Source organism: Macaca nemestrina, chromosome 1 (assembly GCF_043159975.1).
Source record: "Macaca nemestrina isolate mMacNem1 chromosome 1, mMacNem.hap1, whole genome shotgun sequence".
NCBI lineage: Eukaryota > Metazoa > Chordata > Mammalia > Primates > Cercopithecidae > Macaca > Macaca nemestrina.
The window spans coordinates 191,572,758-191,594,531 of NC_092125.1; the positions used below are offsets into that span (position 1 = coordinate 191,572,758).

The 21,774-nt window shown below is 38.9% G+C and overlaps 1 protein-coding gene across 6 annotated transcripts in view; it reads left to right on the forward strand.

The window, feature by feature from the left end:
* LOC105494838 (forkhead box J3) overlaps nucleotides 1-21,774 on the forward strand; it is a 151,605-nt gene that overhangs the window by 97,757 nt on the left and 32,074 nt on the right. For all 6 annotated transcript variants that reach the window (XM_011763718.3, XM_011763717.2, XM_011763721.2 and 3 more), the window contains one exon: nucleotides 3,512-3,595. In XM_011763718.3, the coding sequence (XP_011762020.1) occupies nucleotides 3,512-3,595 (84 nt within the window). The remainder of the gene's footprint in view (nucleotides 1-3,511; nucleotides 3,596-21,774) is intronic.

Consider the following 21,774-nt stretch of genomic DNA (forward strand, 5'->3'; position numbering starts at 1 on the left):
TCATCCCCTACCAACCATCATTATACTCTTTGTCTCTAGGAATTTTACTACTTATAAGTGGAATCATACAATATTTGTCCTTCTGTGACTGGCTTATATGTCAGAGTATCTCTTTTGTTTTTTTGGAGACAGTCTCACTCTGTTGCCCTGGCTGGAGTGCAGTGGTGTGATCTGGGCTCACTGCAAGCTCCGCCTTCTGGGTTCTTGCCATTCTCCTGCCTCAGCCTCCCGAGTAGCTGGGACTACAGGTGCCTGCCACCATGCCTGGCTAATTTTTTGTATTTTTTTTTTTTTTTAAGTAGAGACGGGGTTTCACTGTGTTAGCCAGGATGGTCTCGATCTCCTGACCTCGTAATCTGTCTCCTCGGCCTCCCAAAGTGTTGGGATTACAGGTGTGAGCCACCGCCCCCGGCTAGAATATCCCTCCTTTTTAAGGCTGAATAATACTCTATTGGATGTATGTGGTGTATTTGTTTATCCATTTATCCTTCAATGCACACTTGGGCTGCTTTACCTTTTGGCTGTTGTGAGTAATATTACTATGAACATGGGTGTGTAAATACTTGACTTTCTACTTTCGTATCTTTTGGATATATATCCAGAAGTGGAATTGCTGGATCATTTGGTAATTCCATGTAATTTTTTTAGGAATTGCCATATTTTCTACAGTGGTTACACCTTTACACATTTCTGTCAGCAGTGCATAAGAGTTTCAGTTTCTCTACGTGCTTGCCAATACAGGTTGAGCATTCTTAATCTGAAAATTTGAAATACAAATGCTATAAAATTTCATACTTATTGAGCACCAACATGATGCCACTAGTGGAAAATTCCATGCCTCACCTCGTATGATGGATTACAGTTAAAATTTTGTTTTCATGCACAAAAATATTAAAATGATTACAAAAAATTACGTTCAAACTATGTGTATAAGAGTTTATATGAAACATAAATCAATTTTGAGCTTTAGACTTGAGTCCCATCCCCAAGATATCTCGTTAGTTATATGCAGGTATTCCAAAATCTGAAAAAATCTGAAATCCAAAAGATTTCTGATTTCAAGCATTTTGGATATTTGGATAAGGGATATTTAGCCTGTACTTGCTATTTTCTGTTTTTTTTTTTTTTTTCATCATAGACATCCTAGTGGGTATAAAGTGTTATCTCACTATGGTTTTGCTATGTGAAGAAGAATTTTAAGGTCTCTTTATTCAAACCTGTGGTTTCAGAGGTCAGGCTCAAATACTTTGTTAGCCTGAACTATTTGGTGGAAGATTTTACCATTACTTTTGTGAATCTTTAATTATTAGAATTTGCATTTAGGCGTTCAGGATTTTATGAATACCTAGTGGATAGTAATAGGCTATGGGCAAGTTTTTTCCCGTTTGTTGATTTATTTGTGACAAGCCACAACCATTCGTATTTTGTGTGGAAGAAGAGATATCTGTTTTTGTAATTTTATTGAAACGTTTACTTAAAAATCAGTGTAGTTTGGACATTGAATGGTTTCCCCAGATTAATACACATATACACACCCATCCAAAACAAAAGTAAACGCCGGAGTTTATCATTTCTATGAAAAGTGGTTTTTAAACTGTTGTCCAATGAATTTTGGTATTTTCTCTCCTACTTTATTTTTAATTTTTATAAGAACTCAGTGTAAAATTTTTCCCCATTGCATTTATTTTGAAACTTGCTAGCCAAACCTAAATCATTGTTTTCCCAAAATCATTGTTTTCCCATTTTTAGTGCTTTTTGTAGCATCTGCATTTTACAGGGTTCTTGGCAAGTTCATAGGTCCTACCTAGCAGATTCTTACCAGGTCTGGTAGACTCTTAGCTGAAATGTAGTGACTCTTTTGAAAAGATAACATAGAAATACCCTAGCAGTGGCTGGGTGATGAAATGAGTGTTAAGCTCCGGTACCTGCATCGACCAGGATCCGAGACATGGACACCTACCTTGTACACCAACAGTGTACACTGGCATGTACATAGTAACACCCAGTACACTGATATTCTTGGTGTAGTTTGTTAAACAGCTTTTTTCCCCTTCTCATTTCAACAGATGTTAATTGAGTACTTGCTTTGTGTCTGACATTGTGCCTGGCACTGTGGATATAGAAACAAGTAAAATAGTCCCTACCCTTAAGGAATACATATATATAGCCTAGAAGGGGATACAGACCTGTAAACAGAATTGAATGTTAATTGCAAACAATGGTCTAAATGTGTAAAAAGTATAGAGATCTTGCAGAGGGAGAGAGTGATGAATTCTTGGGTATGGCAGGAAGATCAAAGGAGGATTTCTTTGGATAATATGAGGTAAAATTTGAAGGTGGAATATGAGTTTGTCATTGGTATGGTGGGCATTAAAGTAGTGAGGTCAGCATGTAGGGACAGGACAGATAAACAACATGGTATGTTCAAGAAAGTATAAGGAGATGATTCATGTTGGGCATAAAGTGTGAGGATTGATAGGTGAGAGTTGTATTTCCCGTCATTGTCAAATGTTGCCTTAAAAAACAGCCTAGGAAGATTAATGAGATAGTAGAGATGAAGACTAAATTTGGATGTGATCACTGGGATTAATTGTAAAACTAGGATGTACATTGTGTTTCTGTTTCTGAAATGCATATCTTCCTCCTTTCCCTCTTTCCCTTTCTTGAACTCCCTTCTTTCATGCTTTCCTCCCCCAATTGTGTGTATAGAGGCAGGATAATTGAAGGAAAAAGAGCTAAAAATCCAACTTTGTTTCTGTTTGTCTTTGTTCCTGGTTCTCACAACTTTGAATGGGAAAGCCACTTTATCTTTCTGTGTTTTGCTATTCTTGTTTGTATAATGTTTGCAAACTGTATCTATGGATCTATGCTTTTCCAAAGTTTTTTTGTTTGTTTGTTTGTTTTTTTGGAGAGTTACAGTTTCTGAGTGCCTGAAACACAGTAGGTGCTCCATACATATTTTCAAATGAATGCTGTGATAACTTGTATCAAAAAGTAAGAGGGAATAGTTAAGTCATGACAGAGTAAGCAGTAAAAAATTTATGCACATATCTTTGCTTCTTAGGAACACTTACTATATAAAATGTTTTCAAGTAGTTTGTCTTTAAAAACGTTTCACTAACCATGTAGATTTGTGAGGTCCCAGGATATAGAAACTACAGTATCTTTATACATTAAATTCTTTTAATGTCATATAATTAACATCTGTTCAGTTGAGAATCACTGTATATTAAAAATGTGTTTTGTTGATCATTTTCTTTCTAAATTTTGGTGTGGCAGAAGTTCTTAGATTTGGATTCTTCAGCTTATGAATGTTTTCTTTTAATAATGTAACTATATGTGGATATATTTTCTTATATAATCTTTTTCTCAGTTCAAAACAAGTGTTTCTTATGCTGTTTTTCCATTGTATTTGCAGAATGTTTGCTTTTGATGCAAAAGATTATAAAAATCCATTTTAATATCATAGGGTTGCTGTACTATACTGTTAATATAATTTCTTTACCTCTAGGGGTCCTATTGGGCAATAGACACCAATCCGAAGGAAGATGCGCTGCCTACTCGGCCAAAGAAGAGGGCACGATCTGTAGAACGGGTAAAGGCTCTTTGTCATAAATTTAGTATAATGCATTGAATATGTCTGAAATACAGATTTTTAAAGTTCTTTTCCAATGTAGCGCATGTAACTATAATGAAAGTAAGATTTTATTTGTGTAGCATTTTACATTTTTCAGAACACTTTTCAGACTCATTTTATTTGATCTTAACTCTGAGGGGCAGTTTAGGACTTAAGCAAAAGGTTTTGTCATAATTAGGGCGCAGCTGTTGTTTGAGACTTGAATCCAGCTTTCTTGAGTTTTAGTTTGGTATTCTTTTCTCTGCATCTACAACATTTAGGAATAGTTTTATGTAACACAGCTATTCCCTTCTATTATAGAGGACCAGTTTGGTTGCATTGAATTTTCCCCATTGTCCTCAAAATACCTTTTCCTGGTTCTGTCCATTTAATAGTCACTTTGTACACAACATTTCTAAGTTGTGTGTGTGTGTATTGCTTGTAAGATAATTCTTACTTGTGAATTAATGGTTAAAATTAGTTTGCAAGAGTGAAACAAAAAAGGAACTATAGTTAATATCCTAAGTTGTCTATTTTAACATATTTTTAGTCAGCACTTTGACTGCCATCAGCTTTCCTCATCCTTTCTACATTTCTAGCATCTCAGCTAATACATAGAAACACATATCCATCCTACCTTACTGTTCTTCAAGACCATTTCAAATGTTAACTGCTTTGTGAAGCTTCCCTTACTCTCTTCCATTTGTGTTCTAGAATTTTTATAAAACTCTTTTATAGAATTTCTCACACTTTGTAGAAATTATTTGTTTTTGTATTTGTCTCCTCTACTGGAATATGCGCCCCTTAAGGGCAGAGAAAATACCTTACATTTGTATCTTCTGTGTTACCATTTTTCACAGCTTATAATAGATACTAGTAAATGTTTGCAGCACGAATCAGGGCAAAGAGAATAGGATAAGATGAAAGAAACTGAGTAAATGCTTGGTCAAATAAATTTGTTGTATGCCTATTCCTGGTAAAGGGTTAAAACTTTTGAGCCTCAAAGATAAAGATCTCAAACTGTGATTAGATTGGGATCACATGAGTCCATGAGGTATAACAGCAGTGAGATTTAGTAAGGAGGATTTATTGGATTCAGCAGAGGGAATTCAGTAAGCCAGTTATCGGGATATATAAAATGAATTATTTGGCCAGAACAACTTTTGACTTTACACAAACCAGAGTTTAAGAAGTTAAAGTTTAGTATTGGTGACATGGTCTTCTGGTAACAGAACTAGACAATTTTTTTTTTTTTTTTTTTTTTTTTTTGAGATGGAGTCTCGCTCTGTTGCCCAGGCTGGAGTACAGTGACGCGATCTCAACTCTCTGCAACCCCCACCTCCTGTGTTCAAGCCATTCTCCTGACTCAGCCTCCCAAGTAGCTGGGATTACAGGCACCGACCGTGCCTGGCTTTTTTATATTTTTAGTAGAGACAGGGTTTTGCCTGTTGGCCAGGCTGGTTTCGAACTCCTGACCTCAGGTGATCCACCCACCTTGGCCTCTCAAAGTGCTGGGACTACAAGCGTGACCCACCGTGCCCGGCCAGAGCTAGACAATTTTACGAGATGTTGTAAGCTCAGTATGTTATCATTTGAGAAGGAATGAACATCAGTTTCTGCTCTCCTGCCTTTGCCTTTTTTTTTTTTTTTTTTTTTTGAAAGCACTCCTCTCAGCTTATACCTAGCCTTTGCCTTTTAAAGTAGGCTTAATTCATGGAAATTATATGAATATGTGGAGTATAAAACATTTAGCAACTGTTGCCAGAATTTGAAGGAAGGGGAGAAAAATCCACATTTTAAAAAACACATAGCATTGTTAAACAATTTGGAAAAGATTGTTTGAAGAGCTGAAGAAGTGTGGTCTTCTCTATTTGCTTTTTTCTTCTGAAGTTCCTGAAATTTCAGTTATTTTTGGAAGTTGGAATTGGGTTAACAACTGTGCATTTCTTTTGGATATTAAGCTTGCCTTTTATTCTCTTTACCTGGTTTTATTTTCTTAAAGCAATCCCTCTCTATTTTTGAGAGTCTTCCTTTTTTTTCTGAGACTATATGCAGTTTTATAGTGTAGGCCTAAAGAAATACAGATTCAGGTTACAAAAGCATGTGTTATTGAATGTACATTTCGGACATATATTTTCTGTATTCATTTTCTACTGTTTTTTGATCATCACTTTAAAATGTAAAATATTCAGAAATTTACTTTTGTGGTATATTTTCACAAAATATTCATAACCATACAAGGGTCTTTCGATTACTAATGCTGATATTCATTTTGGCCTAAGCTGGGTATTGGTTGCCCCTGTAGGAGCATACAAAGAGGTTGGCTATAAGCAAAGGGCATATAATTAGGGGGACAGATATTGTTTAACAAATATCTAAAATATAGTGTTCTTACGAAACATAATTTCCTGCCCTGATAAACTGAATTACCTGTATTTTTCCTTTAGAGTTTTTTTTAGAGTGGGAGGTGAGAGGTTATATAATATATAGTATTTTTGTTAGGACAGAGTGTATATTTTAAGTAACCATTGGGTTTTTATCTAAGGAAATGCCTAGGGCAAATAGTGATGGTCCTGAACATGACCTTCAGACATTTAAAGGATAAAAGTTAAATGTAGATGGTAAATACATTGATGCCCCTCTAAGTTCCTTACTAAATTTCTGAAATTTGTGATTTCTTTGTCCATATGTAAACATTGAAATTCTATGTGAAAAAATAAAACTATTTCACACATTTTTAATTTTGAAGTGATGAGCTTTTGATGGAACAGAGAAAGAAGGCTTTCTTTCCTTTTTTTTTTTTTTTTTTTTTTTTTTTGCTCTTTTGGAGACTGGGTTTCACTCCGTCACCCAGGCTAGAGTGCAGTGGTACCATCATGGCTGGCTCACTACTGCCTCCACTTCCTGGGCCCAGGTTGATCCTCCTACCGCAGCCTCCTGAGTAGCTGGGACTACCACCACGCCCAGCTACTTTTAAATTTTTTTGTAGAGATGGGGTCTTGCCCTGTTGCCCAGGCTGGTCTCAATTTCCTGGGCTCAAGCAGTCCACCCACTTCAGCCTCCCAAAGTGCTGGGATTATAGATGTGAGCCACTGCACCTGGCTGAAAAAAGACTTTCTGAACTGCTAAAGGTAAGTGATTTTAATGCAAGCAAGGACATCATTATGTCTTAAATGGAAAATAAAGCTGACAGTTACCTCCATCCTAATAATATTTTTTCTTTATTATTTTATTTATTTATTTATTTTTTCTTTTGAGACAGAGTCTCACTCTGTCACCCAAGCTGGAGTGCAGTGGCGCAATCTTGGCTCACTGCAGCCTCCGCCTCCTGGGTTCAAGTGATTCTCCTGCCTCAGCCCTTCTGAGTAGTTGAGATTACAGGCGTGCACCACCATGCCCAACTAATTTTTGTATTTTTAGTAGAGATGAGGTTTCACCATGTTGGCCAGGCTGGCTCCATCATAATATGCTTAACCCAGTTCTCTGGAATACTTACCTGTCCCCTCCATTTACATGAGCATAAGCCTGTGCTCTCTCTTCTATTATTATTATATTTCTTGCTTCTTTTCTTAATCCATGAGTTAGTTTATAAATCTCCTTTTCCTTTTAAAAATTTATTTCTTCTTATCATTTTTTAATCATATAATGGTCCCGAAGACCTTAAACAAATTGAATAAAATTTCAATTTATTGAAAAGATATTGAATAAAATGGTGAGACAGACTCCTCTAGTAGGAATCTCATGTTTCTTTTCTGACTTTACAACTTACTAGTTCCTGTGACTTTTGGCAAGTTGTTAAATTTTTTGCACATTAGTATTCTCAGCTATAAGTGAGAGGCTAAAAGTCAAAACAATAGAAGATTGTGCTGAATTTATGTGCCAAATGCTTTTTAAAGGATTTTATATGTATTAACTCATGTCATTTTTAAAATAACTCTGATGAAGCTGATGAACATGGATGTTAAGTGAGTTATCCAAGGTACTAAAAAATACCAAAGCCAGAATTTGAACTCAGATAGTCTTGCCTTCACAGTCTGTGCTGTCTACAACTACATTATTCTTCCACTAGTATTTGCTATGCTGAAGACTACAACACTGGATCAGAATTCTTTTTACAGATGCGTATTCTGTTGTGAGCTCATCATCCTTGATTTAAAGCAGAATTCCCTACATTAATTCAAACATATATAATTGAGTAACATAAATGTGATTATAAATGACAGAGCAAATATTAAGTAATGAATTTGGTAGACCAACTGAAGTGACTCAAAATATATAATGCTGCCTGGGAAGGCCTCTAAGGAAGAGGAATGAGACTTTGAGACTAATAATTTTGGTGCGAAAGTGGAGCTGTTTTTGTGTAGAAAATGCTAAAGGATGTTCCACTTGGAGACACAGCATGATTGACTAGTAAGTAAAAAGTACAGGTGGGCATAATTGAAGACCCTTTAAATTATTGTGAAGAACTTAGGCTAGAATGTGGATATTTATATAAAGAGTAGACAGATTTGGGTAGATAACCTAAAGGTATGAGATCAGGACTTTTACTTTGATTTGAAAGCCCATAGTGTTGAGCAGTGAATCAAAACAGTTAAGGTATGTACTCTTCACAGAATAACCCATTGCAAGAGGAAGATGCTGAGTAGATACAGATGTTGTTGCAATGGTAATGGCCTGAGCTAGGGATATATACATGAATGAGAAGGTTCTTTAGAAAACTAGCATGCTTTCTGAATGCTGTATATACCTGTAATTATTTGTAGTGTCATTTTATCAGTTTGACAGATCTTTATTTTGTAGATACTGTATGCCAGGCATTGTACTAGGGTACTGTGGCACATACCAAGAAGAATAAGACATAAGACACATAATTTTAGGACAAGGGTAAACTATAGAAGGTATTTTAAGAAAGATAAACTATTGTGTGCACAGGAAGTAGGGATTATTTCTTACTAGTATTGTCTGAGGAGACTTTATAGGTTATGTGGCTTAGCTTTCAGGTGGAGACAGGCAGAGCAAAGTAGAAAGGATACCATTCAGGGTACATCTGTATAAATGAGGATTAAGTGTCTATCATGAAAAGTATTGTTCTAGATCCTGAGAAAACATCAATGAGCAAAACACAAAACCTACATCCTGTCCTCATGAGGTTTGTATTCTGATTGAGGGGAGGAAGTTTAGAGAGAGAAAGATATGAGTAAACACAAGATAAGAGGTCTTTATTAAAGGTATGGGGTAGAAAAGTATTAGGATTTGAGTGGGAACACAGTAGTTAATTTTGTCTGGATAAGATTTTCCTTTTTGAAGTTAATTTTCTTTATAAAAATTAATGCTTATCAGACCACACCTTTTGTATTCTAAGCACTGAGTTAAGTGTTGAGGGGAACAGTTGGTAAACAAGACAGTCATACCCTCTCCTGATGAAACTCTTAAGCAGGAAGATAAACTGATAAGGTAGGATGAATGTACATTCCTGGTGTTGCTTATTGTCTCAGCGTAACTACTAGTTCCACATTCATTCTCCAGATAGCATGTGGATAATAAATTATGTGGTCACAGTAAGATAAGGGTCTTTGAGAACTATAGGGCCATGTAGCAGAGAGGCATAACAATCTAAGAATCAGGGAAGGTTTTTTTGAAGAAGTGATATTAATTGGAGGCCTGACGGATGAACTGAAATAGGACAGATTAGTGGGATTTGGAAGGTGAAAAACTGGTCGTAAAAAGGAATGCCCTCAAAGTGCAAGACAGGTCAGTATGGCTGACCGAGCATAGAATCCAAGAAAGACAGTAATTCCTTACTCTTCAACTTTTTATATTCTCCTCCTCCTCCTCCTCCATTCTCTCTTCTTCCTTCTTCTCCCTTCTCCCTTCTTCTCCCTTCTCCCTTCTCCTCCCTTCTCCTCCCTTCTTCTCCCTTCTCCTCCCTTCTCCTTCCTTCTCCTCCCTTCTCCTTCCTTCTCCTCCCTTCTCCTTCCTTCTCCTCCCTTCTCCTTCCTTCTCCTCCCTTCTCCTTCCTTCTCCTCCCTTCTCCTTCCTTCTTCTCCCTTCTCCTTCCTCCTTCTCCCTTCTCCTTCCTTCTCCTCCCTTCTCCTTCCTTCTCCTCCCTTCTCCTTCCTTCTTCTCCCTTCTCCTTCCTTCTTCTCCCTTCTCCTTCCTTCTTCTCCCTTCTCCTTCCTTCTTCTCCCTTCTCCTTCCTTCTTCTCCCTTCTCCTTCCTTCTTCTCCCTTCTCCTTCCTTCTTCTCCCTTCTCCTTCCTTCTTCTCCCTTCTCCTTCCTTCTTCTCCCTTCTTCTTCCTTCTTCTCCCTTCTTCTTCCTTCTTCTCCCTTCTTCTTCTCTTCTTCCTTCTTCTCTTCTTCCTTCTTCCTTCTTCTTTCTTCTTCTTCTTCTTCTTCTTCTTCTTCGAGACCGGGTCTTGCTACATTTCCCAGGCTGGTCTCAAACTCTTGGGCTCAAGTAGTTCTCTTGCCGTGGCCCCCCAAAGTGCTAGTATTAAGGTGTGAGCCACCTGTGCTTGGCCAGTTTCCTGACCTTTTTGCATTTTGCTTTTAAATTTGGGCTTGCAAGCAATTAAACTATTCCAAGGAAACGTGTCAAGGAGTAGAAGAAGGAACCCATATCTTAGGTAGTTTTTTAGCAGTAGATCATGCCTGTAATGCAGCACTTTGAGAGTCCTGGGCATCAAGGTAAGACCTACCTCTCCATTTCTACCAAAAAAAAAAAAAAAAGAAAACTGGGTGTGGTGGCACCTGCCTCTAGTCCCAGCTACTGGAGAGGCTGAGGCCAGAGGATTGCATGAGCCCAGGAGTTTGAGGTTGCAGTGAGTCATGATTGTGCCACTGCACTCCAGCCTGAGCAACAGAGCAAGACCCTTTCTCAAAAAAAGAAAGAAATGCCTTAAAACAGTGAGTGCTCCACATGTAAGTGAAATTATACAGTATTTTCTATCTGTGGCTGGCCTATTTCACTTAGCATAATGCCCCCAGACATTCATGTTGTCGCAAATGACATAATTTCTTGTTCTTTAAAGACTGAATAATATTTCATTGTGTATGTGTACTACATTGTTTCGACCCATTCATAGGCACTTCGGTTATTACCATACCTTGGCTGTTGTGAATATGCTGCAGTGAACATTGGAGTGCAAATATCTTTTTGACATACTGAATTTATTTCCTGTGGGTATATACCCAGTAGTGGGATTGCTAGATCATATTGTAATTCTATTTTTAGTTTTTTGAGGAACCTCCATCCTGTTTTCCAAAATGGCTGTACTAATTTATAATACCACCAACAGTGTATAAGGATTTCCTTTTCTCCACATCCACGCCAATACTTGTTTTTTATCTTTTTGGTAATAATCAGTCTTAACAGTTGTGAGATTATATTTTACTGTGGTTTTAATTTACATTTCTCTTATGATTAGAGATGTTGAGCATTTTTTCATATATCTGTTGGCACTTATATGCCTTCTTTTGAGAAATGACTGTTCAGGTTCTTTGCCCATGTTGAAATATGGTTATATGTGTTCTTGTTATTGAGTACGTTGAGTTCCTTATATATTTTGGATATTGTTTCCTTTTCTGATGTATTATTTGCATGTATTTTCTCCTAGTCTGTGAGTTATCTGTTCACCCTATTGTGTCCTTTGCTGTGCAGAAGCTTTTTAGTTTGATGCAATCCCATTTATCTATTTTTGCTTTCACTGCCAATGATTTTGGGGTCACATCCAAGAAATCTCTGCCCAAACCAGTGTCAAGAAGCTTGCCCCCCTGTATTAGTCCGTTTTCACACTGCTATAAAGAACTACCTGAGACTGGGTAATTTATAAACAAAAGAGGTTTAATTGACTCACAGTTCTGTGTGGCTGACAAGGCCTCAGGAAACTTACAATGATGGCAGAAGGCGAAGGGGAAGCAAGGCACGTCTTACATGGCAGCAGGAAAAAGAAGAGTGAGAGGGGAACTTTCAAACACTTAAACCCTCAGATCTTGTGAGAACTCACTATCATGAGAACCAGCATGTAGGAAACTGTCCCCATGATCCAGTCACCTCCCACCAGGTCCTTCCTTCCCTCAACAAGTGAGGATTACAATTCAAGATGAGATTTGGGTGGGGACACGGAGCTAAACCATATCATACTCTGTTTTCTTCTAATAGTTACAGAGTTTCAGGTCTAACATGTAAGTCTTTAAACCATTTTGAGTTTATTCTTCTGTAGGAGTGAGATAAGGGTCCATTTTCATTCTTCTGTATGTGGCTACCCAATTTTTCCAACCGTTTATTGAAGAGACTGTCCTTTCCCCATTGTCTGTTGTGGGCAACTTTGTTGAAAATCAATTAAGCTTAGATGTGTGGGTTTATTTCTGGGCTTTCTATCCTAATCCACTGGTTGATATGTCTGTTTTTGTACCAGTACCATGCAATTTTGATTACTGTAGCTTTGCAATATATTTTGAACTCCTGTAGAGTGATGCCTCCAGCTTTTGTTCTTTTTGGTCAATACTGGTTTAGCTCTTTGGAGTCTTTTGTGGTTCCATGCAAATTTTAAGATTTTTTTTTTCTATTTTTGTGAAGAATGAGATTGGAATTTTGATGGTCAATTGCATTGGATCTGTAGATCACTTTGGGTAGTATGGACATTTTGACAGTATTTTTATTCTTCCAATTCATGAACATGGGATATCTTTCCATTTATTCATGCTGTCTTCTATGTCTTTCATCAGTGTTTTATAGTTTTTATTATACAGACATTTCTCTTTTTAAAATTGATTCTCAGGTATTTTATTTTTTGATGCTAATGTAAATGGATTTCTTTTTAAATTTTAATTTTTTATTTCAGTAGCTTTCGGGGTATAAGCAGTTTTTGGTTACATGGATGAATTGTATAGTGGTGAAGTCTGGGATTTTAGCGTGCCTGTCACCAAGCTAGTGGACATTATACCCAATAAGTAGTTTTTCATCCCTTACTCTCCTCCTGCCTTCCTCCTTCTGAGTCTCCAATGTCCATTATACCACTCTTTACACCTTTGCATACAAGTGAGAACATGTGATATTTGATTTTTGATTCCCGAGTTATTTCCCTTAGAATAATGGCCTCCACTTCTGTCCAAGTTGTTACAAAAGACATTATTTTGTTCTTTTTTATGGATGAATCGTATTCCGTGGTGTATATATACACATCACATTTTCTTTATCCACTGATTGGTTGATGGGCACTTAGGTTGATTCTGTATCTGTGCAGTTGTGAATTGTGCTGCAGTAAGCATAAACATGCAGGTGTCTTTTTGATACAGTGACGTATTTTCCTTTGGATAAATACCCAATAGTGGCATTGGTGGATTGAATGATAGATTTACTTTTAGTTCTTTGAGAAATCTTCATACTGTTTTCCGTAGAGGTTGTACTAATTTACATTCCTACCAGCATTGTATAAACATTCCCTTTCACGACATCCATACCAACAATCTGTTGCTTTTTGACTTCCTAATAGTGGCCATTCTGGCTGGGATAAGATGGATGGAATCTCATTGTGGTTCAATTTGCATTTCTCTTATCATTAGTTGTGTTGAAATTTTTTATATATATTTTGGCTGGTTGTATACCTTCTTTTGGGAAATGCCTGTTCATGTCTTTTGCTCACTTTTTTTCTTGCTGATTTTTTTGTGTTCCTTGTAGATTCTAGATATTAGTCATTTATTGGATGCATAATTTGCAAATATTTTATCCCATTCTACAGGTTATTTGCTTATTCTGATGATTTCCTTTTACTGTGCAGAAGCTGCTTAGTTTATTTCCCATTTATTTTTGTTTTTGTAGCATTTGCTTTTGGAGTCTTAGTCACAATTTCTTTGCCTAGTCCAGTGTCCAGAAGAGGTGTTCATGTACTTTTTTTTTTTTTTTTTTGAGACGGAGTCTAGCTCTGTGCCCCAGGCTGGAGTGCAATGGCGCGATCTCGGCTCACTGCAAGCTCCGCCCCCCCGGGTTCACGCCATTCTCCTGCCTCAGCCTCCCGAGTAGCTGGGACTACAGGCACCCGCCACCTCGCCCGGCTAATTTTCTTGTATTTTTAGTAGAGACGGGGTTTCACCGTGTTAGCCAGGATGATCTCGATCTCCTGACCTTGTGATCCGCCCGTCTCGGCCTCCCAAAGTGCTGGGATTACAGGCTTGAGCCACCGCGCCCGGCCTCATGTACATTTTTGTAGGTTTAGGTCTTAGATTTAAGTCTTTAGTTCATCCTTTTTTCTTCTTCTTCTTTTTTTTTTTTTTTGTTGTTGTTGAGATGGAGTCTTGCTCTGTTGCCTCGACTGGAGTGCAGTGGCGCTATCTTGGCCCACTGCAGCCTCTGCCTCCCGGGTTCAGACAATTCTCCTACATCAGCCTCCTGACGTAGCTGGGACTGCAAGGCGTGTGCCACCACACCTGGCTAATTTTTGTATTGTTGGTAGAGATAGGGTTTCACCATGTTTGCCAGGCTGGTCTTGAACTACTGACCTCAAGTGATCCGCCTGCCCCGGCGTCCCAAAGTGCTGGAATTACAGGCATGAGCCACCATGCTTGGCCTTGTCTTTAGTTCATCTTGAGTTGATTTTTGTAAATGGTGAGAGATAGGAATCCAGTTTCATTCTTTTACATGTGGCTGTCCAATTTTCCCAGCACCATTTACTGAATAGGGTAGGGTATCCTTTCCCCCAGTTTATGTTTTTGTATGCTTTGTTGAAGGTTGGTTGTAAGTATTTGGCTTTATTTCTGGGTTCTCTTTTCTGTTCCATTGGTCTGTGTATCTGCTTTTATACCAGTGCCATGCTGTTTTGGTTACTATTGCCTTGTAGTATAATTTGAAGTTGATTAATGTGATGTCTCCACATTTGTTCTTTTTGCTTAGGATTACATTGGCTATGTAGGCTCTTTTTTGGTTCTGTATGAATTTTAGGATTTTTCTAATTCTATGAAAATGTTGGTATTTTGATAGGAATTGTATTAAATCTGTAGATTGCTATGGGCAGTATGGTCATTTTCACAGTTTTGATTCTTCCATTCCATGAGCATAGGATGTATTTCCACTTGTTTGTGTCATCTGTGATTTTCTCAACAGTATTTTGTAGTTCTTGTAGAAATCTTTCACCTCCTTGCTTAAGTATATTCCTAGGTTTTTTAATTTTTGGGCGCAGTTGCTCATGCCTGTAATCCTAGCACTTTGGGAGCCTGAGATGGGCGGATCATGAGGTTGAGAGTTTGAGACCAGCTAGACCAACATGGGGAAATCCCTTCTCTACTAAAAATACAAAAATTAGCTGGATGTGGTGGCATGCACCTGTAATCCCAGCTACTCAGGAGGCTGAGGTGGGAGAATCGCTTAAACCTGGGAGGCAGAGGTTGCAGTGAGCCGAGATCACGCCACTGCACCCATCCTGGGTGACAGAGCGAGACCTGTCTAAAAAAAAAAAAAAAAAAAAAAAGATTGAGTTCTTGAGTTGATTCTCAGCTTGATAGCTGTTTGTGTATAGCAGTGCTACTGATTTGTGTACATTGATTTTGTAACTTGAGACTTTACTGAATTCATTTATTAGTTCTGAGAGTCTTTTGGAGAAGGCTTTAGGGTGTCTAGGTGTAAGATCGTATTATCAGCAAATAGAGATAGTTCGTTTCCTCTTTTCCAGTTTGGATGCCCTTTTTTTTTTTATTTCTCTTGTCTGATTGCTCTGGCTATGACTTCCAGGACTATGTTGAATAGAAGTGGTAAAAATGGGCATCTTTGTCTTGTTCCAGTTCTTAGGTGGAATGCTTTCAACTTTTCCCCATTCTTTATGATGTGGGTTTGTCATAGATGGCTCTTGTTTTTTTCAGGTGTGTTCCTTTGATGCCTAGTTTGTTGAGGGTTTTTATCATAAAAGGATGATGGATTTTATCAAGTGCTTTTTCTGTGTCTTTTGAGATGACCATATTGTTTTTGTTTTTAATTTTATGTGGTGAATCACATTTATTGACTTGCATATGTTGAACCATCCCTGCATCCTTGGGATGAAACCCACTTGATTGTGGTTAATTACTATTTTTTGATGTGCTGTTGGATTCGGTTTGTTAATATTTTTGTTGAGGATTTTTGCATCTATATTCATCAGGGATATTGGTCTGTAGTTTTCTTTTTTCTTTCTTTTTTTGTTATATTCTTTCCTGGCTTTGGTATCAGGGTGATACTAGCTTCATAGAATTAGTTAGGGAGGGTTCCATCTTCTCAGTCTTTTGGAATAGTTTCTGTAGAATTGGCACCAATTCTTCTTTGAATGTCTGGTAGAATTCGGCTATGAATCCATCTGGCCCTGGGCTGTTTTATTTTTGGCAGTTTTTAAATTATTGATTTAATCTCATTGCTTGTTATTGGTCTATTCAGGATTTCTATTTCTTCCTGATTCAAGCAAGGATGATTTTGTGTTTTTTGGATTTTATCCATTTCCTCTAGATTTTCTAGTTTGTGTGCATAGAGGTGTTCACAGTAGTCTTGAATGGTCTTTTATAATTCTTTGTGTCAGTTGTAATGTCTCCGTTTTCATTTCTAATTGAGCTTATTTGTATCTTCTCTCTTGGTTAATCTACCTAGTGGTGTCTCAGTTTTATGTATCTTTTCAAAGTACCAACCTTTTGTTTCATTGATACTTTGTATTTGTTTGTTCCTTTCAGTTTCATTTAGTTCTGCTCTGATCTTTTTTATCTCTTTTCATCTGCTAGCTTTAGGTTGGCATGTTATTATTTCTCTAGTTCATTGAGGTATGAAGATAGGTTGTCAGTTTGTGATCTTTCAGAACTTTTGATGTAGATATTTAGTGCTGTAATCTTAACTCTTAGTGCTGCTCTTGCTGTATTCCAGGGGTTTCAGTAACTTGTATCACTGTTACCATTCATTTGGAAAAAAAATTTAAATTCCATCTTTATTTCATTGTCAACCCAAAAGTCATTCAGGAGCAGGTTGTTTAATTTCTGTGTATTTGTATAGTTTTGAGGGTTCCTTTTGGAATTGATTTTTTGTCTTATTCTGCTGTGGTTTTATTTGATTTGTTTTTTACAAATATATCTGTTTCGTGGTCTATTATATGGTCTATCTTGGAGAATGTTCTGTGTGCTGACGAGAAGAATGTATGTATTCTGTGGTTCTTGGGTAGACTGTTCTATAAATATCTGTTCAGTCCATTTGTTCTGGAATACAGGTTAAGTCCAGTGTTTCTTTGTTGACTTTCTGCCTCAGTGATCTGTTTAGTGCAGCTAGTGAGGTATTGAAGTCTCCCATTATTATTGTGTTGCTGTCTGTCTCTTTTCTTAGCTCTAGTACTAGTTGTTTTATGAATCTGGGAGCATTGCAGTTAGGTGCATGTATATTTAGGTTTGTTATATCTTCTTGTTGAATTGATCCTTTTATCATTATATAATTGTGTCTTTTTGTTTTGTTTTTAACCGTTGTTGTTTTAAAGTCTTTTTTATCTGATATATGAATAGCTACTTCTGCTTGCTTTTGGCTTCCATTTGCTGGAAATCTCTTTTTTCACTCCTTTATCTTGAGTCTTTAAGAATCCTTACATGTTAGGTGTGTCTTCTGAAGACAGCAGCTACTCAGTTTGTGATTTTTTTTTAAATCCATTCAGCCAGTGTATATCTTTCAAGTGGAACATTTAGACCATGTACATTCAACATTAATATTGAGATGTGAGATACTATTCCAGTCATACTGTTGATTGTTACATAGTGACTTTGTTTTCTTCCTTGTGTTATTGTTTCACAAGCCCTGTGAAGTTTATACTTTCAGGAGTTTCTGTTCTTTTGCACATCAACCTTTTGTTTCAAGAACTCCTTTTAGCATTTCTTGTACGCAGGCCTATTATTGACAAGCTTCTTTAGCATTTCCTTTTCTGAGAGACTTTATTTCTCCTTCACTTAAGAAAGTTAGTGTTTTTTTTTTGTTTGCTTTGTTTTGTGTGGTTTTTTTTTTTTTTTTTTTTTTTTTTTTTTTTTGCTAGATACAAAATTCTTCACTGACAGTTATTCTGTTAAAGAGTAAAGATAGGACCCCAAGCCCTTCTGGCTTGTAAGGTTTCTGCTGAGAAGTCTGCTGTTAGTCTGATAGGTTTTCCTCTACAGGTTACCTGATGCGTTTGTCTAACTGCTCTAGACTTCTTTCTTTCACATTGACTTTAGATAATCTGATGACTATATGATGTCCTTTTTGCAGTGAATCTCCCAGAAGTTCTTTGAGCTTCTTGTATCTCTAGCAAGACCAGGGAAATTTTCCTCAATTATTCCTTCAAATAGGTTTTCCAAATTTTAACTTTTCCTTCTCCCTCAGGAACACCTATGATTCTTAGGTTTGGCTGTTTTACATAATCGCATATATTTTGGAGACTGTTCATTTCTTTTCATTATTTTTATCTGATGAGGTTAACCTGAAAGTCTTGTCTTCGAGCTCTGAAATTATTTTTTTCTACCTGGTCTAGTCTGTTGTTAAAACTTTCTACCACATTTTGTAATTCTCGATATAGGTCTTTTATTTCCAAAAGTTCTGATTGGCTTTGCTTTAAAATATTTGTCTCTTTAGAAAATTTTTCCTTCATATTCTGAACTGTTATTTAAAATTTTTTCTGTTGCATTTTTACCTTGTTTCTCTTTGAGTAAATTCACAATTGACTTTTTGAATTATGTTATTATTGAGATGGAGTCTTGCTATGTCGCCCAGGCTGGAGTGCAGTGGCACCATCTTGGCTCAACCTCCGCCTCCTGGATTCAAATGATTCTCCTGACTCAGCCTCCTGAGTAGCTGGGACTACAGGCACGTGCCACCATGCCCAGCCAAATTTTGTATTTTTAGTGGAAATGGTGTTTCACCATGTTGGCCAGGCTGGTCTCTATCTCCTGACCTCAAATGATCCTCCCACCTTGGCCTCCCAAATTGCTGGGATTATAGGCATGAGCCACTGTGCCTGGCCACTTCTAATTATTTTTGAATTTATTTTTGATTCAACTGTGTCTTTTCATTTCTTACCTTCCCCCGGCCCTCCTCACCCCCACTACTCCAGGATGTAACTTTAATGTTTATGGTTTATTGTCACCCAGCTTTGGCTCTGGGTGCTTTCTGTGGTGAAAACGCTATATTAGAGTTTCTTGGTTACAGAGAATCTTTGTGTAGTGGCTTTCTCAGATGCTGGTTGTAGTAGCATTGTGCAGGGTGTGTGAGCAGGCTTACTATCTCCAGTGGAGCTGGAGAATGGCAGAGGTCTCTTGAAGCTTATCTTGTTCCCCAGTGGTGTGCATTTAAAAATTTTCTTGGCCGGGCGCGGTGGCTCAAGCCTGTAATCCCAGCACTTTGGGAGGCCGAGATGGGCGGATCACGAGGTTGGGAGATCGAGACCATCCTGGCTAACACAGTGAAACCCTGTCTCTACTAAAAAATACAAAAAGCTAGCCAGGTGAGGTGGCGGGCGCCTGTAGTCCCAGCTACTCAGGAGGCTGAGGCAGGAGAATGGTGTAAACCTGGGAGGCGGAGCTTGCAGTGAGCTGAGATCTGGCCACTGCACTCTAGCCTGGGCGACAGAGCGAGACTCCATCTCAAAAAAAAAAAAAAAAAATTATCCTCTAATACTTTATTCACTGAATTGAATAGTTTAGGCTTGAGGCTGGTAGGAGGTACCCACAGGTATGGCCAAAGGAGGTAATACCCCAGTGGTGGGCAAAGTTCCCAGCCTTGGCAGAGGCTGCTAGGAAAGCTTTCAGTGAAATGCACTGAAGTCTTTTCAAGGGGAAGGAAAGAAACCACCAAAGCTGTATTTCAGGCTGATAGGAAAACATTCACCTCCCAGTCACACTCCTCACCAGATGTTCCAGCTATTCATATCAGACAGGCATCTCTTTTCATCTGCAGGATTGTGATGTTCCATGTAAAGAGGGATTATGACTCTACCTTTCATGGAGGCCTGAATCTGGAGGGCACACCTCCTGTAGGGATGCAGTTACCCCAAAGTGTTCCAGGAAGAGTATCTACAGATGCACCCATGCCAAGCTCCCGTGGGAGAGGCCCCAGCTGTGTCTGCAATGATGGGCGAGAGGAGAAGAAATCCCCTTCTTCTAGACCCTTCATGAGCACCAGGGCCGCCTGACTTTGGGGTAGAGCCAAACAAACTTTCCCCACTGAGCTTAGCACTGCACATGTTTCTCTTCTAAAAGAACCTTCCCCACAAGTGGAAAGTTAAAGGACTTGACGCCTGCAGTTTGGTTCCTTTTGTCTCATGAGGTGCTCCCTTAATGTAGTACACCCCCCCACCCTGCCCCTTCCCTTAGGAGTAGCAGTCCCTGAGGGCCAGACTATTGTGGAGCTTGCTGCTCTTCTGGATGTAGCTGCTCAGTGGGGTTGCCACACTCCAGGCTGGTGCTGGGGAATGTGTGCAAGGGATTCAGTGATGTGACCTGTCCTCTAGTCTCCCGGCAGCGGGTACCAGCACCAGCTCTGATGGGGGTGGGAAGGGAGTTACGTAGACTATGAGATTTCCTTGGTTATCTCAAGGAAATCTCCTTGAGATTTGTGTTGGCTTTCTCAAATGCCAGCTTGTGTTGGCTTTCTCAGATGCCAACTGTAGTAGTAATGTACTGGGCACGTGGATAGACTCAAGATCTTCTGGTTAGCCAGGGTGATACAGGCAATGACGATAGCTGAGGTCATGCAAAAAATTTCTCCTTCCTGAGGGTGGAGTTATTGTCCCTGCAGATGTTGTAATAATGGGCTGTGCTGGTTGGCCTCAAGAGGTGATGCTTGCAAAAGAACACCAACTATGGTGGTAGTGGTGGGATTTGTGCTTACCTTATGTTACCCAAGGTACTCTGGTGTCTCAGGTAATAGGTGGGGCTATGGGCTTCCCAAAGTCCCAGTCTGTTGTGTTATGCTACCAGGGCTAGTGAAGGGACAAAGCCAGATGGGGGCCGAGTCAGGCAAGTCTGCACTCTGGCTCTTGACATGTGGGCGCAAGCAGTGGCCCCAGTAGGGGTCAGAGGGCAGTTCCGTGGCTGTCAGGATAGTGTTACAGGGCAGATGGAGCACAGCTGCCTCTGATGCACAGAATAATCCGCATGGGGCATCTGGTGTAGCAAATGGCAGTAAGGCCCACTCAGCTCCCACGGACTTGGCAAGAAAGGTCTCACACACAGTGTTCTGCTAGCAGCAGCCAGTTGGGTTGCAGGCAGCCAGCAGTTAGAACTCAGAACTGCCCCAGGCTATAAGCCTTCCCAGCCAAGACAGAAACCACAGTTTTCAGGCCATATCCCTCCAGGTCTGCCTGCAAAGCAGGGACACCCAGCTCCTGCACCTGTGGCTATAGCACACTTCTCACTTGCCCCTCTGTTCTGGCCAAGGGGGTCCATCTGCACTCAAGATTATATCACGAGTCTCAGTTGGGAGCATCTCTCAACCTGTGACCTCTGCCTGAATTAGCTGGCAGTCTTCCCTGAGATAGGATCATGAATGGCTTCCCTCCGGGCCTGCTGGAGTCTGGGAATGGATGTAAAGCATGTCCTGATGCTGCTTCTCCTCATGTTCTCCCCACTGCTCATTAAGTCGGCTCCAGCACTGGGTAGCATTAAGGCATTCTCCTGTGGCCTGGATTGGGTTAAGGTATTTTATACCTGGGTAGGGTTAAGGCAGTTCCCACTGGCCTGACTCCCTAGTGGGAGTATGTGTCATGGAGGAAACCTGTCTCCCACTCAAGCGCTATAGACACAGTTTTCTACCTGCTTCATGGTGTAGGCTGCTGCCCACCACTTCTTTCAAAAGGCCTGCGGTTTCTTTCAGTTTTTCTGTTACGTTCCTGTGTTGCTTCTAGGAAAGAAGTTCACAACTTGAATTTCTACACATGATTTTATTTTTCCAAGTGGGGGGGGGGGCATGTTAATCCCTTTAATCTACCATCTTGGAGAAAGAAAAAATGAATTGTTTTCTTAATAGCTTTTTTAGATAGTTTGTTGTTAGTGTATAGAAATGCTACTGATTTTTAGAGGTTAATCTTGTGTCCTGCAACTTTACTGAATTTGTTTACAACTTTACTGAATACTGTTCTGTTTTTGTTGAAGTCTTTAGGATTTTCTCTATATAAGAGCATGTCATTAGCAGAGACAGTTTGACTTCATTG